An 18324-nucleotide genomic window follows, 5' to 3' on the forward strand; every position below is an offset into this window, starting at 1 on the left:
GGTTCAAAGCCTGCAAGTCAAAGACAAAGCACATTACTCTTTCCCTGAAATCTTAACTGGGTGAAGGAGATCCTGTCAAGTAAGGTTTTTTCAAACCACCAAGACATTACATGTAAAAACCAACAGGAAGAAAAATCCACCAAAAGTAGAATGGAAGAATATTAAAACAAAAGCATGCCACCCAAGAACATGCAAAGCACAATTAGCTAACTGAAAGACAAATTTTGTCAAATGTAAAGTAAATAGGAAAGGCAGCTGAAATGGGATACTACTGCTGAACTCTACTTTAGAATGCAAAACTTGCCTTCCTCTCCAAGCAGAGAACTATTTACTAACTGGGATATGTGCTTAATAAGCAATAGCTCAGTCTTATTTGGTGAATAAATATGACTGCAGAAAAACAAACAAAATACAAAATATCAGAATCCTGAACATCCAGTAACAAAAACTTTATCTGGGTTCAAAAGCCAAGTGAGGTTGGTAAGAGGATGTTGAATTTCCTTTATGAAGTTGATGAAACCAGTAATGGCACTTTTGGCTTCAGATGGAGCCATCACTTCTGCAATTTTACATTTCAAACTTAAAATACACATAAAAGATCTCCTGATCAGAACAAAGATGTCACATGAATCAGGATCAGCTGGTAAACTCAAGCAGCTAATAGGAACTTAAAGAGTATCCTATTTTATACACAGCTGAAAAATCTACATGCAAAGTGCACAGTCATGCTCTAGACATTTAGATTCAACTGAGATTCACTTACCCTCAAGATGAAGTAATTCTGGGAGGTCTGGCTGGTCATCAGTTGGATCTGCACTTTGCAACATCTGCAGGAGCTGGTCCATTTTATCCTAGAACATAAGTTGTGTAATTAGTGTGGAGGGGACAGGGAAGAATTAGCACTTTTAGCTTTTAAAAAAAACACAAATCACATATGCTACTTTACAGGAATGAAGATGTTTGAAAAAGGAAGAGCAAAATGATTAAAAACAAATATTAGGAACAAGTGTAATGTGCAGTATACCCCTTCAATTCTAAAGTCCTTCGAAAGTATTTTCAAAACAGCTTCTGTGTATCTCCTCTATTTATTACACATGCAACACTACCACCTAGTGGGATTAGTGCAAATGTTTTGACAGAAAACAGTACTTTAAAGACATGGGTACTTCAACTACATTTTGTTTTTTGCATGCTGTCTATCAGCACATAAACAATGCCATTATTAATATATATGAAAGGGGTTTTTTAAGATTATATTCAGAGGGGTTGTATGATTTAATTCAGAATTTTACACTGCTGATTAACCAGTTTAAATGCAAACAATTTACGTAAATACCAAGGGGAAAAAGTTAAAATGTATGAACTCTCTGAAAAGTATGTCTTGCTGTGAACTATAGCGTTTAACCAGCCATCACTTACAAACAATCAGTGATTACTTCTTAGCTGAGTCTATCAAATAAATAGCCTTTAATGGGGCATGTCACGTGCAGTATCAAACTAAAATCATGCTTTTTCCTCTGAACTCTGGAAATGGTGGAAGAAGCCAAATTAACTACTTCCTTAAAAGATCATACTATGGGATATTTAAATATAAAACAAAATGGAATCAAAGAAGACAAAGCTGGAAGGCACATCAACACCTCCAAGTCTCAAGATAAGCCATTTCTGCACGTTACAAACTTACATATATCTCTTAGGAAGAAAAGTATTTGAGAAAGGGATAGATAAGGCAGGAGATAAATAGGATGTTAGGAAGGCAGAACAATGTTCTGTTTCACAGAACAATGACAGAACAGTTGAGAAAGAGTTAGAAGGTCATGGGGAAAAAAAAGAGGGAAAAATTCTGAACAGATCTCTCATCCCTGGGGAGAGAAAAAGGTGGGGAAAAACAGCCTGGACTGAGGGCTCCTGGCTATTGAGATGAAATTGTGTGAATCTTAATAAGTATTACTTAGAATAACAAAAAGTTCACAGTTTTCAGAGAAGTAAAAAGGCATTTCAGAGTGGGCAATTCAGTGGTGGTTATACTGGAAATAAATATAAGGCAGCACTTAAAATGAGTGTATTTGAGGTGTCTTGAAGTAGCTAAAGCACAACTTCAGAACAAATGCATCACACCACACCAAGCACCTAGTTTGCATGTTAACAGCTATACAGTCCTGAGGCAGGGCCCTGAATTGAACAAAGTCTCCAAAATAATTTTCATAAATGCCTAAGAACTTCAGGATACATCAGCATACCAGAGCACTGCTGATAATCAACTTTTCCCACCCATTCTTTTTGGCTACATTTTCTTGATAGTCCAAATTGGTTTTGAGATACAGGATGAAAGGGTTAAACATCACATGTTTAAATATAACAGATGTTGAAAAATCAGTATTTGTTTCATACTTACTTCATCAATATAAACTGGTTCAGGCTCAGGTTCTATTGTTTCTACTTGAACTTCATCACTGAACTGCACCGTTTTCTTCTCAGCTTTCACTGTAAGATAAATAGGCAGCTCTTGTTTTATAAAATAAACAAAACAAGGACAATGCTACAGACCTCGCATGTTACATTTGCAGGTATTTGCCTTTGAAACTGTGACAAATATAAAAAAAACCACTGACAATTCATACAAGGTCAATGGAAGCACATTTTAGAAAGTAAATGCCTTTATTGTAGCCACCCTCTATATAACACTTATTAGTAAGCCATCAAGAAAACACACTAAGAGAGCTATTGGAAGAAATAGGGCTTATGAATTAAATTTAAGACAAAACTGGGAAAATCATCTACTACAAAACAGTTTTCTTTTTCCCAGAGTAAAGTATAGAACTGAAAGTCAAACTTCCCTCTCAGTCAAATATCATATGTAGGCCAGAGGCCTACAGTTTTTTCTTAATTATTTACCACTGCAACAAGGTTAAAGATAAATAGGGAATAAACTACTGTTTGGGGAGGTTTGTTTTCTTTTGCTTTTAATTTTTACAAAATTTTTTCAAGCTTTCAGTAATTTGTTACATGAGTCACAAGGAAGCTGTAGGTAGTTTCCTGGTTTTCAACAGATGCCAGCATGGGTAGCCATGGACTGGCATATGAAGATAGAACTGTGGGAATATTAAGGACTCTTCAGTTTTACTGTGAGTATGACATGAACTTGTGACTTAACTCTTATCAGTTAAGGGAAAGGAAACACAGATCGTGTACAACTACAGACACATCCCATAAGCCAAGTCAAAGCTTAACATATATACATAAAGTTACTTACTCATTTCTGGCTCAGCAGAAAGATCAGCTGTAACAAAATTAGATGGAAACAATCCTATACCTTGATGAGTTTCACCTTTCCACCAATTTGGATCACTAAAAGATTTTAAAAAATAAAAATTAAAAACCCATACTGACAAGGAATTTTCCCAAGACTTGCACCATGTAAGGAATATATATGCAATTTGTATTTACATACAAGCAGTATATGCAGAAATGTTCATACAATAATCTTTATGCAATTACATTTGTGGGTCAGAAACCTAGGAGACAGCTAAATAAAATATTTAACATAGAAATATATTTTATTGCAACTATATTCCAATGTACGCTTCCAACATAGCATACACTGTTCTTCCTGACTGACTTTTAGTCTAATACATGTTTAATAGGCATTCTATACAAGTTACCTGTCATCAAGGATAGTTATAAGTTCTCCAGCTTTAAAGGTTAATTCGTTGTCTTCAGCAGCCTCAAAATCATAGATTGCACGAACCTTTCGGCCCTCATGTTTGTGATTTGTTAAAAGACTTGAGGTGCTCGGATACAAACTGGAAAGTGTTGTTTGCTGTTGTCTTTGTTCTTTTAGTGACAGTTCAATTGCTACAAAAGAAGAGTTATTTAGATGAAAATTCCCTATATAAATGCGTAGAATGAATCAAAAACTTATGAGAATATTTAGTATAATTCCATTCTTGTTGCACTGTAACCAATTTCTGCCTCTCATGTAAAAATATGATAACAAATCAATAGATGTTTTACAACTCCTACAGTGTTTCTGTTTTATTAGATATTTACCTTCAAATTCTTTGGGTCAGCAAGTAAACGCACTCACCTTTAGCTAAATCTTCTTCTTCCTTCTTGTTAGCTACTGCACCGGGATCTTTGGCAACTAGGGCTGGACTTGCTTTTGCCTGCTCAGCAGCCTAGAAAAAATAAAAGATGTAGTAGTAAAATCATTGAAAACTGTCACAATGTATTAATATTTACTATTTTGATTTGCATTCAACTATATTTCAGGAGGAAAATTCTTTACTCAGAGGACAGTGAGAAACTGGCACAACTGCTCAGAGAGCTGTGGGTGCCCCATCCCTAGAGTTCAAGTTCAGGTTGGACAGAGCCCTGGGCAGCCTGAGCTTGTACGGGACAGCCCTGCCCATGGCACAGGGTTGGAAATAGATGGAACTTTACAACTCAGGATGTTCTTTGAGTCTATGATTTTTATATATGATATAAAAATCAAAGGAAGCCAGAGCATCTCAGCCCTCAAATGAATGCTTTACTTAGACACAGAAGATTTCATTTTCTTTGCCAAATGCATTATAGTGTTCGAGACTATATAAATATTAAAATACAGACCTGAGTATAAAAAGAATTTGTGACTTTTTGTATTACTATTTTTGTAGTACTATACCTGGGAACCAATAGCTGGGAAAGTGACTCCTTGCTCCTTCAGATTTTTTATCATAGCAGATATTAAACTAAGCTGCGGGTCATTCTTGAATTCATCAGTCCATTCCACCATAAGAGCTTTCAGCTTTTCACAAACTTTTGGATGACCCTACAGAAAAATAAAAAATAATTAAATCATGTACCAATTTGTTCTAAATTCCTTAGTTTCACATACATTCATGCTACTTCCAATATAAGCTATACGTACACTTGAAAACACACTACATTAATAAGGGATACCTTTTACTTGAAAGGGAGAAGAGTGCACCAGCTTTCAGCACTATGTTTAATGGCTTTTGGGAACAGCATTTTAACAATATGGACTAGCCAAAAAACGCTGTATACAAAGTTACAGAAAAGCCTTCTATCAGCTCCATTTCACTGCATGTCTGTATTTAGTATTTTACTATTTTCATTGAATGTGAAAACTAATGTAGATATTTACCAATTAATCTCACTTCTCACGTGAGCAGAATACACAAGTAACTGTAGTCTGGAGTGGAAGTCAGTCCTCCCACTAATCTTTTATGCTTCTCTCAAAATCCCCCATCTTCTCGTATCTGCTTCCCAAAACTTCCAGTCATCCAGAAGTAGATTCCATTCCAATCTCAGGTTACCCCAGTTATCAATCTAATTTAGCTTTTATTTGAATCATATAAATCAATGCAGTACATTACCTTATTCAACACATTGCTTACTTCACTGGCAAAGTCTCTTGAACAGACTTCTAAATGAAAGATTTTACCACAGTTTGATACACATGCTCCTAGAAGCTGAAGAAAGACAGATTAATACTCAGAGATTTCATGTGATATAGCCTTTTAGGACAGAAAAGGACTATATTAAAATTAACCTACTGTTAAAGCCTGCATAGCAACATGGGGATCCTTATGGTTCACTCTCTTCATAATGGAACGAAGACAATCCTTAGGCCTAAAGCAAGACAAGACAGCTTTAAAGTTAGGTGATGGAATGAATGTTCCTTATAGCACAAATGACAATGCATGACAATGCTAGCAGGCAGCAAGCTCTTCTCAATACAGTCAGTACATTCTTTAGTGGCTTATAAGGGTAATGTTAAATAAAAAATATTATGATAAATAATGAAAACAAATTAAAAAGCAGCCATTAGCTGTTCAGGTCACTTCTGTCTGTAGGACTGCAACCTTTCTCAGTTATCAAAATAAGCTTTTTTATTTTTTAGTTTTAGAGAATTACTGTAAATACTCCACCAATGTATAAAATTGCAGAATGGTAGTTCTCTGTACCCCATCCATTTCCATTGCATACTTTTGTTCACTCTAGGAAAAACTCCTAACAGAGAAACTGTCATGTCAAATGTTTTTATATAAAAACAGTATATTTCAAAATTCCATAATATGATTTTAATGAAATTACTTTTCTCAATACATCAAATTTCTCTCATTCCTTTTAATTTCTTTTAGCACAGATCTGTTAAAGAATCTTGTATCAAAACATAATCTTCTACATCTAAGTGCTACAAGTGAATACACAATCATCACTTTGACTGTATATTTGTGTTCTAAGATATTCCACAACTGAGAAGGGGAATACAGAGGAGAATACAAAGAGGAATTCCATGAAAGAGGAATTTATGATCAGGATTACAACTTCTTGCCTCTCTATTATCTGTTCCCTGTAATGTCCTACTCTCTTCCTACTCCTACCTTCTCACACTACACATACACTGAACTCCCTTAAATATCCAAACTCCACGTTACCTCCCCTTTCTCCAAGTAAGTGCACATACTGAGCACTTGCTACAAGGATTCAGAACCGGTACTACATTAAGGACAGTATCATTTGAGAATGGGATACATTTTGTTTAATGAGGAGTAGGGCATAAAAGGTCACTTTCGCATGAACATGGATGAGTTTTTCAACTGTCCATCTCCTCTTTTTCTCCCTCATTTAACACCTCCCAAGTTCCCGCATCCATCCATTCAATTCGCAATGAAAGAATTTCAACCTTTTAACATTCAGTTGTAATTTCCTCTGAAGTCAGTTTTGTAGATAAGCTAAGCCCAAGTCAGTTTAGAAACTCTAGAAATAAATGTACATTATAACCACCATTGTTTGTCACTAGCACATTTAACTTTGTAAGGGAAAAAGCTGAAGTTAAGACATCTCTGATATTCAGTTTTTCAACGCCACAATAACATGTTTTATCAATAACTGAAGCAAAGCAGAGAGCAATGAACTTCCCCCATGCTCATCAATTACTGGCAAGAGTAGCCCTCAGTAAGCCTGGCTTCACTTTCAACACACCCTTCTCCATACTTAACAATTAACAGGAACCCTATTTCTTTCAGTAGATACAGAATCAACATGTTATTAACGGTTAGTTAATGACTGAGAGTGAAATTACCTACACACAAATTTCCTTAAAATCTACTAATCCTCTATACTCCCCATTCACACCTAAAGAACAGCATTACCCTCTTCAGAGTCAGTTTTAATATATTACACGCACAAAGAAAACACACAGCAAACCAATAGATGCTGGGGAAAAAAAAGCAAACAAACAAAAACCCAACAGTGCTAGACATTCTGCATAAATGTTTCAGAAGAGTTAAATAAGCACTTTGAGTTCTACCTCTGTTGCCCTACATAGCCATAATGGGAAAAGGGAATAAAAGAAACAATTTGAACAGATTTTCAGACACAGTTCAGTGTACTTGAAATTATGTGTCTTTCAGTTATTTAGTCATGTTTTTGGAGGTAGTTGAAGGCTGCATAAGGCTGGAGCAGAATTATCAAGAACAGACAAGCATTATCTATTGAACACCCATGGAAGAGGTAAAAGCAGGGGAGGAGGAAAAAAGAATGGTGCATTTAAACTAAGGGATTTAAGGCATTTCTGGAATATTTACAGTGACTTTTGGGAGCAAAATCAGTTTTCTATGGAACTGATATCCACAAACTAATATGAAACTTAGGTATAAGTTACACAACTGCTTGGCTATACTATATTTGGCAGTGTCTACATTTTACAGAAATGTCTCCCTCATGTTTAGTAGTACTAATTATAGAAAATGCTATCACATAGCAAGACTACATGTTGTTCAGTGTACACCTTCATGTAACCAATTATTATTACAAATGAAGGTTGTAAGACAAGCACTGTTCATTATCTACTAATTAACCAAGATATCTCCTGCATTCACTACACCTGATAAAGAATACATGATAAAACTTACAAAAATATGTTTGTTTTTCCTAAACGAATGCCTTTATATATAAATAACTGCATTAACTTATAAGCAGCGTGCACAACCATGGACATTAACTGCCAAGCCAGCATTTACAAAAGCAGGCTACAGAATCAAGAACTGAGCAGTCCAGGGATAGGAACACAGCACCATTAGTCTAAGACAATTTTAATAAAGGAGCTGTTTCTAAAAATTAATAAAGTGATAATAAAGATTTGAAATTAAATGATCTTCTACATTTATCAAGTACAGTTTTGAAAAGTATTAAAAGAACATAAAAAAAACCCCACAACAAAAAAAACCAACACTAAAACACAATAATTCATAAGAACTTCCAAACATGAGCAAATAGATGTCTTTAACAGAAATAAGCAGTATTTGAATACCGTTGTTTTTTGTTGATGTTCTTAAAGTGATCTTTTGATTAACTCTATGCCAAAAAAATCAAGCTTACTAATGCTCAGTTCACCAATTAAACTTCAAGCACCCCTACTGCAAACAGAACAAATATCACTACTTTCATTTCCAATTAATTTGTCGTGCGATTTAGCTAAGAAACGATGAAAAGTACTAAGCAGGAATCAGAGAGGCACGCATCCCACAAGAATAGAATTAGTCTATTTACTGAGTACTTTCTCTAGCCCATGGTACACAAACATTAGGCCGCAGTTCTGCTCTAATGACTTTATAATCAAAGCTTCAAAGGCAGCACAGTGAGAGAGGGTAACAAATCAGTAGGTGAAAGGTTGGGCAGGATAAGTTAAGAGCTCTGATATTATATACTACATAATATATTCCGAAAACATTTGCAATAAAATTCAGTTTTAAAGAGTAAAATAATGCATTTGAATGGTAGTATATCCATTTCATTTTACTTAACAGATACAACATTAACTGCAATTGGAAGCTAAAATACTACTCTGCACAACACATTTCTTACACTGTCAGCAATTTATTCTATTTATTACCCAAGGTAACTGCCTATCAGGCTCAAGACTACCCAGGTGACTCAGTTGTTCTACTTGCTCCATTAGAAACCAGAAAGGCGGAGTATCCTGATCACTCTGTGAGACACACTGTGATGACTATGTAAAATGCTGCTTACATTGGGTAACGTGGGGGGCAAAAAAAGGTGAGCAGTTTGGAAGACAGTTCTTGTACAACAGGCATGGAAACAACCACGCAGAATCACCTGACCAGAATCTCTTCTCAGTAATCAGCTCATAAGGAATCAGAATGAAGTTACACAAGCAGCAAAACAGACAAACCATTCCTGAGTGGCAGCTTTTCAACATCCCAATCTCCATCCAACAGAAGGCTGCAATGAACGTTTCTACTTCCTCAGTCGTTGCTGTCTTCTCCCATTCACTGACTTCAATCTTTTTTCCAGTCTATCGGTTTTATTAACTAATATTCCCAGAGAAAAACTGAGGTAGTGATAGTTTCAAACAAATACAAACTAGGTTAAAACAAAAGTTACAACCTTGTCAAAGCTGAATGCAGACAATTACAGCATTAGCCTTGAAGTATAACAAATAAGAGAGCAAGTAAGACAGGTGCATCTCACACTAGAAAATATCATAACTGTTAGGTTTCCCTTTTATCCATTCCAAGCATAATTCCACTGTCAGAATGTTATCTAAGAGGTTATGTGATACAGATTAAGTTGTGTAAGTATTTTTATTCCAAGTCAGCAATATGCAAAATCCATACCTAACCTGTACTTAAGATGATTTAAAACTAGTAAAACACAATCAGAGATTTTAAAGTAAACAGGTTTTCAATAATGCTGTCTAAAAAGGCAGAAAAGCACATTGCATCTAATGATAACAATCTTAGTTTTACTCATCTTTTCATGTTGAAAAGGCAACTTGCTCAGCAGTTTCAGATACTGCCAATGTTCCCAAAACACATGATAAAAAATGCACAATGCAACTGCAGAACTGCATTACTTCATAAAAAACAGTCAGAGATTATACAGCTTTTTCTACTCTCAGACACATTTTAGATCACTCTAAGATGCTGATATGCAATACAGTATCCAATCGCACACTGCATGTGGAGATACTTTACATATGCTAATATAAAAAGGTGCATTATTCAAAATATTACTGAATTTACTATCCTTAGGCTGTTCTCTATGAAAATTCTATCAACTCCAATCAATGAGTCTTTGAACTTCAATAGAAATTAAGACAGCAGTCAGTTAAAAAAGGAGATTTAGTGGAATTCCAACTTGATAACATTTTCTATTGGTTGGATCAAAGAAGAGTCGATTAGAAGATGACTTTCATGACCCAGCTATAGCAGTATAATAACTAACAGGAGCACAAGTTTATACACCCAGTTAGCAAATCCACTACTGAACTGTAAGTAATTTATCACAGAAAAATAAACCTTTGCAGCAGAACGGGTTTCCAACAGCTATTCTGAAAGCAAACAGACAAACGAGACAATGCGCAATATAAGAGTATACAACAAAATGTTACACTTCATGAAGAAAAATAATCCCTTTAGGTGTATGGTGATTTATGCTTAAAATGTTGAAAGGCACGCTATTCACAGACTGTAAAAAGAAAACCAATAAAGTGGAGATAATACAGCATAAGCTTCTGCCAAGAACAGTCTGCACTGGTGACAAAACTAAAGCAGAAGCCAGTTCCAGTGATTAGGATCCTGACACCATAACTTTAATTTCAGAAGAGTTATTAAGTGTAGTGTATCTGATTTAAACTTAATGGGAAACATTGTCTTGCTTTACCTTGCTATACCATGACAAAATCCATACGTACAAAGAAAACTCACCATCAGCAAGTTTTTAACAGAATGTGCTGTTAAGCAATGAGTCAGCTGGCAGCATATCACAAGCAGGGTGAGTATTGGAAAGGTTAAAGTCACAGCAGGATAAAACCACTGTTGTTTTTTTGTTTTGTTTTGTTCTGTTTTTAAAATCATAACAGAAATTCCAGCTGTCACAGAGAAACGTAGCTTTATGTTGCCAGAAGATCACTGGCTTTATCTGTATTTCTAAGCAGCTGCCTCTTGCAGCTAAATACATTTAAGTGCTGTTTAGGGTAAGCTGCTGTGAGCCTGAATCTTGCCTATGCAAAAGTGCTGAAATAGAATACTGTGCCTTCAGTAACACTGTTGTTGTTACAGACTCAGCATCAACATACATGGAACAGAAATACATTTCACAGAGAATAACACAAAACATGATTAACAACTTATCAGTTTTTATTTCTACTGGAGTTAAACACAACAGCACAGAAGTCTCAGCACACCATGCTATTCATAAATACTCCTCTAGACACCACTCTTAATCCCAAGGAACAAGTTAATTTGTGAGCCTGCCCTTTGGAACAGCATCAGTGGCATGGCTCTCTTTTTGAACCTTTTCCTTACCTGAACTGTTACAAGGAATGCTTGAGGAAAATATATTTTTAAAATGTCCAAAGTCTAACAGAACACTGAATAAAAACACTGCAGATATATCAAAACATCATCTTTAAGTCATACTTTTAACTTGCTATTTCAAATTATACTTTAATTCATGATGTATTAAAAAAAAAAGAAAATGAAGGCTTGCATAAAGTCTCTGAGATAGTTCATTAAAGGATCAGTAATGGAAGCATTAATATCTGCATTAAAGGTGCCTTTCATTTAATCACATTTTTTTAATGAACATTTCTTAAAGCCCTGATGTTAGAGATCAGTTTCTCAAAACAAGGTGGAGAAACACACATCCTCATGGTACACTGTACAAAGACACTGGTGGCAAGGATAAGGAGAGGCAGAGGATGCTTTAAACTTCAGTTTCAATGAAGTGTTGACACAGTCTCGTATCATTCTCCTTATCACCAACAGGTGAAATACCAGCTGAATAAAATGATGATAAGGTGGGTGGAAAACTGGCTGGGCTGCTGAGCTCATAGAGTTGTCAGCAGTGTGCAAATCCCAGCTGGTGGGCAGTAACTCGTGGTGTCCCTCAGGGAATTCCTGGGGCTGGTGCTGCTAAATGACTTTAGTAATGACCTAGATGACAGGAGGCATATTTCCTGACAACAGCATGCTGGAGGAAGCAGACAATATACCAGAGATCAGGGCTGCTACGGGGATATGGACGATAAGGAGAACAGGCAAATCAGAACTTCATTAAATTGAGCAAGTGAAAGGCAAGGTATTGAATCTGGATTGGACTGCACCAGCACAGGCCAGGAGCCCACTGCCCAAAGAGCAGCTCCACAGGAAGGCTTGGCAGAATCCAGTGGGTGATAGAGTGTAGCTTGGCAGCAAAGATGACCAAAGACATCACAGGCCATAGTAGTAACAGCACAGCCAGCAGGGCCAGGGAAGTGTTCCATCCTTTCTGTACAGCACTTGTACGACTGCGCTGGGACTTTGCCCAATTTTGAGTTCTCCCATTCAAGAAGGATGCTGACACACCACAGCAAGTCATCAAGATGGCAAAAGAGTTATGATGTGGAATATTGACAGCAACACCACAAAACCATGACAGCTATCAAGATGGCCAGAGTCGCATACAAAAAGACACCAACATATGGATTCAGTTTTTAGAAGGGCAGGGTAAAAGCAGACCTTACAGCTTTATACAACTACTTGAGCAGAGAACATCGATGAAACCATATCCTCGTTAGAAGTGCAGTCATGGGGTAAGATAAAACAAACAAGCTGGAATAAGGGAAATTGCAATCGTATAGTAGAATCCTTCATTTATTTACTTGCTTACTGTGAGGGTAATTAAATACTGAAATGGATTGCCCACAGAGGCTGTAGAAACTCTGCCCTTGGAGACATTCAAGACTAGGCACAGCCCTGAGCAACCTGATCTAATTAAATCTGTTTCAAGTAGGGGGGTTGGACTAGATGACCTCTGGAGGTCACTTCGAACCCGGATTATGATTGTACAAGAAAAAACCCTGATGATGTCTGCTGGATTTACAACGACACTGATAAAACATAACAGCTTGTTGTTTCTATTACACTGGTGAAAAATTGCTGCATGCAATTCCTGATTTTAAGAGACAAGGGAAAAACAGTAAAATATTTGGGCAGAAAATCCATACTTTCCTTCCATTGTAGTAAATCTATTCCAGTAAGTACATGAAGCAAATAAAACTGAGCTGCTTCAAAAGTCTATACAAGTCAGAATTTTCATTCCTCTCATCCAAGTATAAGACTGAAATAACAAAATTAATAACGTCTGTGGGGGACAGTTTCTAAGATCACTTACCCTGTGCGTGACTGTCCAACTTTATCACAAATGTCCAAGATGAGGCCCCAGTCCTCTGCAGTGTTCATCTCACTGGTTGCTTTCTCTAATGAACAAAATACAAATATAATAAATCAAAACATAACTATAATAATTTAACAAAATTGACAAGAAAGACGTTGCAATGCTATTTCCGTATAAACTAAACATACAACGTTGTATATTTAATAAGTTCATATAACTGTTGTAACTAAATATTTTTACTTTTCAAATGTTCATTTGCAACTGCAAAGTTAAACTAATAAGCAAACACGCACTTTTTTTCCCCACATGATAAATATATATCTAGAAGTATATCAACTATCAACAGATTTGTTTTTCTTCATTTGGAAGAATAAATATCCGAAGTATCACTTTCCTGTTTGCAGTCAGACACAACAGAATTTACTCCATCCTCAGACACTTCCCATTTCCCTTCTATGTCCTTCCTCCTTTATCAGTAAGGGGGCTTCTACAACTCATTGAAAGGTCGGTGATTATTATCTCCTCGTTGTTATTTCTGCTTTGGATGACATATTTTACTTTTTAGTTAAAGAGATAATCAGATAAAATCCACTGAGACCCTCTCTTCCAAATCTTCTGCAAAGGACAAGAACAGTCCTTCCTGAAGAATGAAGAAGTAAAGACAGGTGGAAAACAAAGCAGTAGGAAAAAAAGACCCTCTATTTTTCCCCTAGAAAAGCCTAGGTACACAGTGGGTAACAATAAAGAAAAGTGATAAAGAAAACTAAGATTTAAACTGCAGCTGTATGGAACCGTATCTAAAAATTCATAATTCAGGTCAGGGCTGGAGACCACAAAGCAATTTCCAAACACAGTCACCAAGGTTGGAAAAGTTGTCCAACATCATCCAGTCCAACCAACCACCCACCACCAATATTTCCCTCTAAACCATGTCCCTTAGTACAACATCTAATTGCTTCCTGAACACCTCCCTGGGCAGCCCGTTCCAGTGCCTGACCACTCTTTCAGAGAACAGACGGGAGGAATGATGGGCACAGAACTATACTTGCTTCATCTAATATTCACCTCAGTCTGCAAAATACACCTCAGCAATGAGTATGATCTCTTCCAGTGCGCTTAGTCTTAAATAGGAAGGAAAGATTTCCTGTATAAACTTTAGTGTCGGGGAAGATTAATTAATCCAAACTAGCATTTACAAGACTATGGAGAAGAAAAAAACTCTGGACAGATGCTATGATAACATCTGGCACTAAGGGGACAAACATTTTATTTTACTTTCAGTCCACTATTGTTCCAAATCGTGCTTAGGGCTAGCAGAGCCAACAGCCAGATAAATGCCTCCATTTTTAAACCTTCCTCATAAAAGAAACACAATCCAGTCAGTATACAAACTAAAAATGCCAAAAACATGAGAACAGAGCAACGTGATTGTAGCCTGTCTATGTCAACAAACATTGTTCTGTTGCTCCAGAATTTCAATTCTGCGGTTGAATACTTGTGGTTGAATGGATACTTTACACAAAACACTGAGTCCAAGCAGAGTTGCACCTGAGATGCTGTATCTACACTGCATTCCCTGTTCTGCACGACCCATACCATGGATCGGCTGCATAGAGACAGCTCAGTTCCAGGGCTCCTGTTGCAGCTCACTGCCAGTCCTGCTGGAGCTGGACCAGCTCCACTCCATGCCTACAGGGTACCCTGCAGAGCCCCAGCCCCATCCAGGCTCAGGGCTTTGTAGCCTTGCACTGCCCAGACTTCAGCAGCCGCAGAGCTGAGAAATCCTACAGGCTGGAAACTTTAGGCTCCTATGCTGTGCGTAATACTGGCTGTATTTCTGGAAAGAAGTGATTCTTTATGCAGTGTCACCACAGAGAAACAGCATGGCAAGCCATCAAGTAAAATAATGCATGCTTAGAGTTTTAAAATCACACTAAGCTCTTGTTTACGCTGATTTAAGCAGTTTGGGTAAAACTACAGATATGATGGTGACTGATGGAACCCCTAGTTCATGCCAACTTCACCAATTACAAACATCATTTTAATTCTCAATGAGAATATTTTGCAAGTGTATCCACAAATCCAGTTACAAGTTTACTATCACAGCTACTCTGTCTGGTCAGGTGGTTGGGCTCCCAGGGGCAGCAGTCATAGCACCCAGCTGCAGGAGTTCAAGAAGCACTTGGACAATGCCCTCTGACATGACATTTGGTCTGATTTCTGGGTGGTCCTGCATGAAGCCAGGAGTTGTACTCAGTGATACTTATAGGTACCTTCCAACTCAGGATATTCTGATCCTATGATTGTCTAAAAACTGTCCATTGCCACAAAGTCTCCATCACCAGATTCTAAAAGGTTCCTTACTACATGCCGGCCTGGAACCCGGTGTCACTGAGTACTTTCTGTCTTCTCTAGTAATTAGCATTTGTTACTTTCTTAATAGTAAGACACTCGCAGTGCCCAAGCTGAGCTGGACTGACACAAAAAAGCCACTCTCTGAGCATTAGCGCATGGCTGTCACCTTTCACCACTCCCAGAATGGGAACAAAAGAATGCTTGGAAGAAATCCCTGTGTTGTATCAATGTTTCAGAGACAAAATTACAACTCAGAGCTGTTTAATTACTTACACAGTTACTACTTAACGCTCTTCTCTGACACAAGGCACAGACCTGCAACTAAAACTGTCTGCACTCACTTAACCTTTGCACACCGCAGCTAACAGGTGGCACCCTGCTCACCTGCCAGTACCACTGGCACATCACTATCTCAGAGACAGGGAAGGCAACACACACTTGTACCTGTGAACACACAGGGGATGGAACCTGAACTTAAAATGTTCCTCATCCTCCCTTCTCTGATCAAAATTAATTCTGTCATCACAATAGCAGTGCTTACCTCAGCATCTCCCACACACCTCACTGCTAAAACCTTACCTGACGACTGCCTGCCACGGCAAGATCAGGTAACGCTTCAGACTGCACTGAAACAACTCTTAAAGACAGTGCTGGCTCCTTCATGAAACCAGAGTTCTTTAAAACTCACTGACTGCATTTCAAACACAAAGAAAAACAGACCTTGGTGACCCAGAGGCAGACATTACCATACCCTGTCCCTCATTTCCCAGAGCAGCTCTCCCACAAATCAGTATCACTAATACACCAAAGCACAGGAGAATTTTTTCTAGCATAGACAAGGCCTTTGAATTAACACTGCAACTTTAACCACTGCAACACATCACATTTCTCAGCCACTTCGCAAAGCACAGACTGTGGAACCACCAATCTTCTCCCTTCACGTTTCTCCCGTACCCATAAGAGCTGGCATGCCAAGTGAGTGCCATTCAATCTTATCCCAGATTCAGACTCTAACATGTATCATATCTGAAGAAACAGATGCATAGGAAAAGACCAAGGTAAGGTAAGCACTGGTTGTATATATTTTGATAGAACAAGGGAGAATGGTTTTAAACTGAGACAGGAGAGGTTTCATTTCACAGAGACCCACCCCACTAGTATTATGGTTTTGTTCTGTTTGTTTTTGTTTTGTTTTAGTAAAGAATTATGCTGTGATTCTACCTGAAGTTCTCCTTATGCTCAGGAGCCATAAGAAGAACACACACATTGCCACATCCCACCAGACCTGTCATGCAAGTATCAGCAAGTTGCTTGCATACCCTTAACAGTTCTGCACCTGAACAGCACCGTGCTGCCTGGTCACAAGTTTGCAAGACTACCCACTGCCCACACCATGTTACACTGCAGGTTTAAGTTATCTAAAGTTCAGATTTCACTGATATTAAAGCATTCCAATATTAGAACTGACCTATTTGTTTTCTGCTACATATTCCCAAAGATGTTAAAAAAATCTAGAATTTTAAGAAACGGTAATAACAGCTCAAAACTTCCCCTAAACCCAACATTTCAAATCCACATAATTTGAAGCACTTAGAACAAATGTAAGTAAAAACTTAAAGACTGTTCTACTAAACCAGGATTGAGCCATTCTAGTTGGTATTTACTTACTCCATCCATGGACATAACTGCCCTCCCCCTATCACATATCTCCGAAATGAGATACTGAAGTTCTTAGTGAAGTTACAAAGAACAGAGTGGCTAAAGGCAGTCTTCACTTACATAGGGAAATTACTATAAGTTTCCAGCTGAACAAGAAGTTCTCAATAATCTGTTACACCAATGTAAACACCATGGAAGTGACACAAAATCCAGCACTCCCCATCAGCCTTCTCTCCCATTGTCCCACTCAAAGTCCTGTTTCCTTCCCAAGGCTAAATAATTTCCCCTCTCTCTATATATGAATATAAACACAGATATGTGCTTACAACATCTGGGGATTTCAGCAACTACCAAGTCTCTTCAATAGGAAATGAAACTGACTGCATGTTTTTGTTGTTGTTGTTGGCAGTCACGTGCCATGTAATTCTGTCCCCATATCTTTCCATGTCACGTGATTAATTTCATCCTTTTTGTCTGTCAGAATGATCAACACATGTATTCGACAATTCTATACAAACCACCTCTTTCTATTAACCACACACACAGAACCACAGAAAAAAATAAGGCCAATTGATTTTGATTTAAGCAAGACTGAAAATAAACCTCCAGCAGAGTAAATTTGTAGACAGAAACTAGAATTCCCTGTCACACTGTTAACTTCAGTAAAGCCATCTGGGTCAGGGTAATTCCAGGTATGAGTATGAACTGGAGGAAAAACTCATAGAAAACAGAAAGACTTGGAGGTTCTGGTGGATGAAAAGCTGCACATGAGCCAGGAGTGTGCTCTTGCAGCCAAGAAGGCCAACTGTATCCTGGGCTGCAACAACAGGGTTGAAAGCAGGCATTCCAATGCCTGAAGGGCACCTAAGGAGAGTGACCTTTTACATGGTCTGATGGTGACAATGGCTTAATGGCTTTAAAAAGAAGAGAGATTTAAGTTGGATGCTAGGAGGAATTTTTTACTCAGATAGCAGTGAGGCAATGGACTGGGCTGCCCAGTGAAGCTGTGGATGATACCCCCTCTCTGGAGTGCTCAAGGCTGGGCTGGATGAGTCCTGATCTGATGTGTGGCAGCCCTGCCCATGGCTTGGGTGTTGCAATTAGATGATCTTTAAG

The 18324-nt window shown here is 37.7% G+C and overlaps 1 protein-coding gene across 1 annotated transcript in view; it reads right to left on the reverse strand.

The window, feature by feature from the left end:
- The window catches only part of STAM (signal transducing adaptor molecule), a 32794-nt gene that overhangs the window by 9349 nt on the left and 5121 nt on the right, over window positions 1-18324 (reverse strand). Inside the window, exons 2-10 of the mRNA XM_015853436.2 lie at window positions 13192-13276; window positions 5562-5637; window positions 5382-5477; window positions 4667-4813; window positions 4088-4178; window positions 3663-3855; window positions 3254-3348; window positions 2396-2484; window positions 764-851 (exon numbers count right to left, since the gene is read on the reverse strand). Of these exons, the coding sequence (XP_015708922.1) occupies window positions 764-851; window positions 2396-2484; window positions 3254-3348; window positions 3663-3855; window positions 4088-4178; window positions 4667-4813; window positions 5382-5477; window positions 5562-5637; window positions 13192-13276 (960 nt within the window). The remainder of the gene's footprint in view (window positions 1-763; window positions 852-2395; window positions 2485-3253; window positions 3349-3662; window positions 3856-4087; window positions 4179-4666; window positions 4814-5381; window positions 5478-5561; window positions 5638-13191; window positions 13277-18324) is intronic.

Source organism: Coturnix japonica, chromosome 2, assembly GCF_001577835.2.
Source record: "Coturnix japonica isolate 7356 chromosome 2, Coturnix japonica 2.1, whole genome shotgun sequence".
Taxonomy (NCBI): Eukaryota; Metazoa; Chordata; class Aves; order Galliformes; family Phasianidae; genus Coturnix; species Coturnix japonica.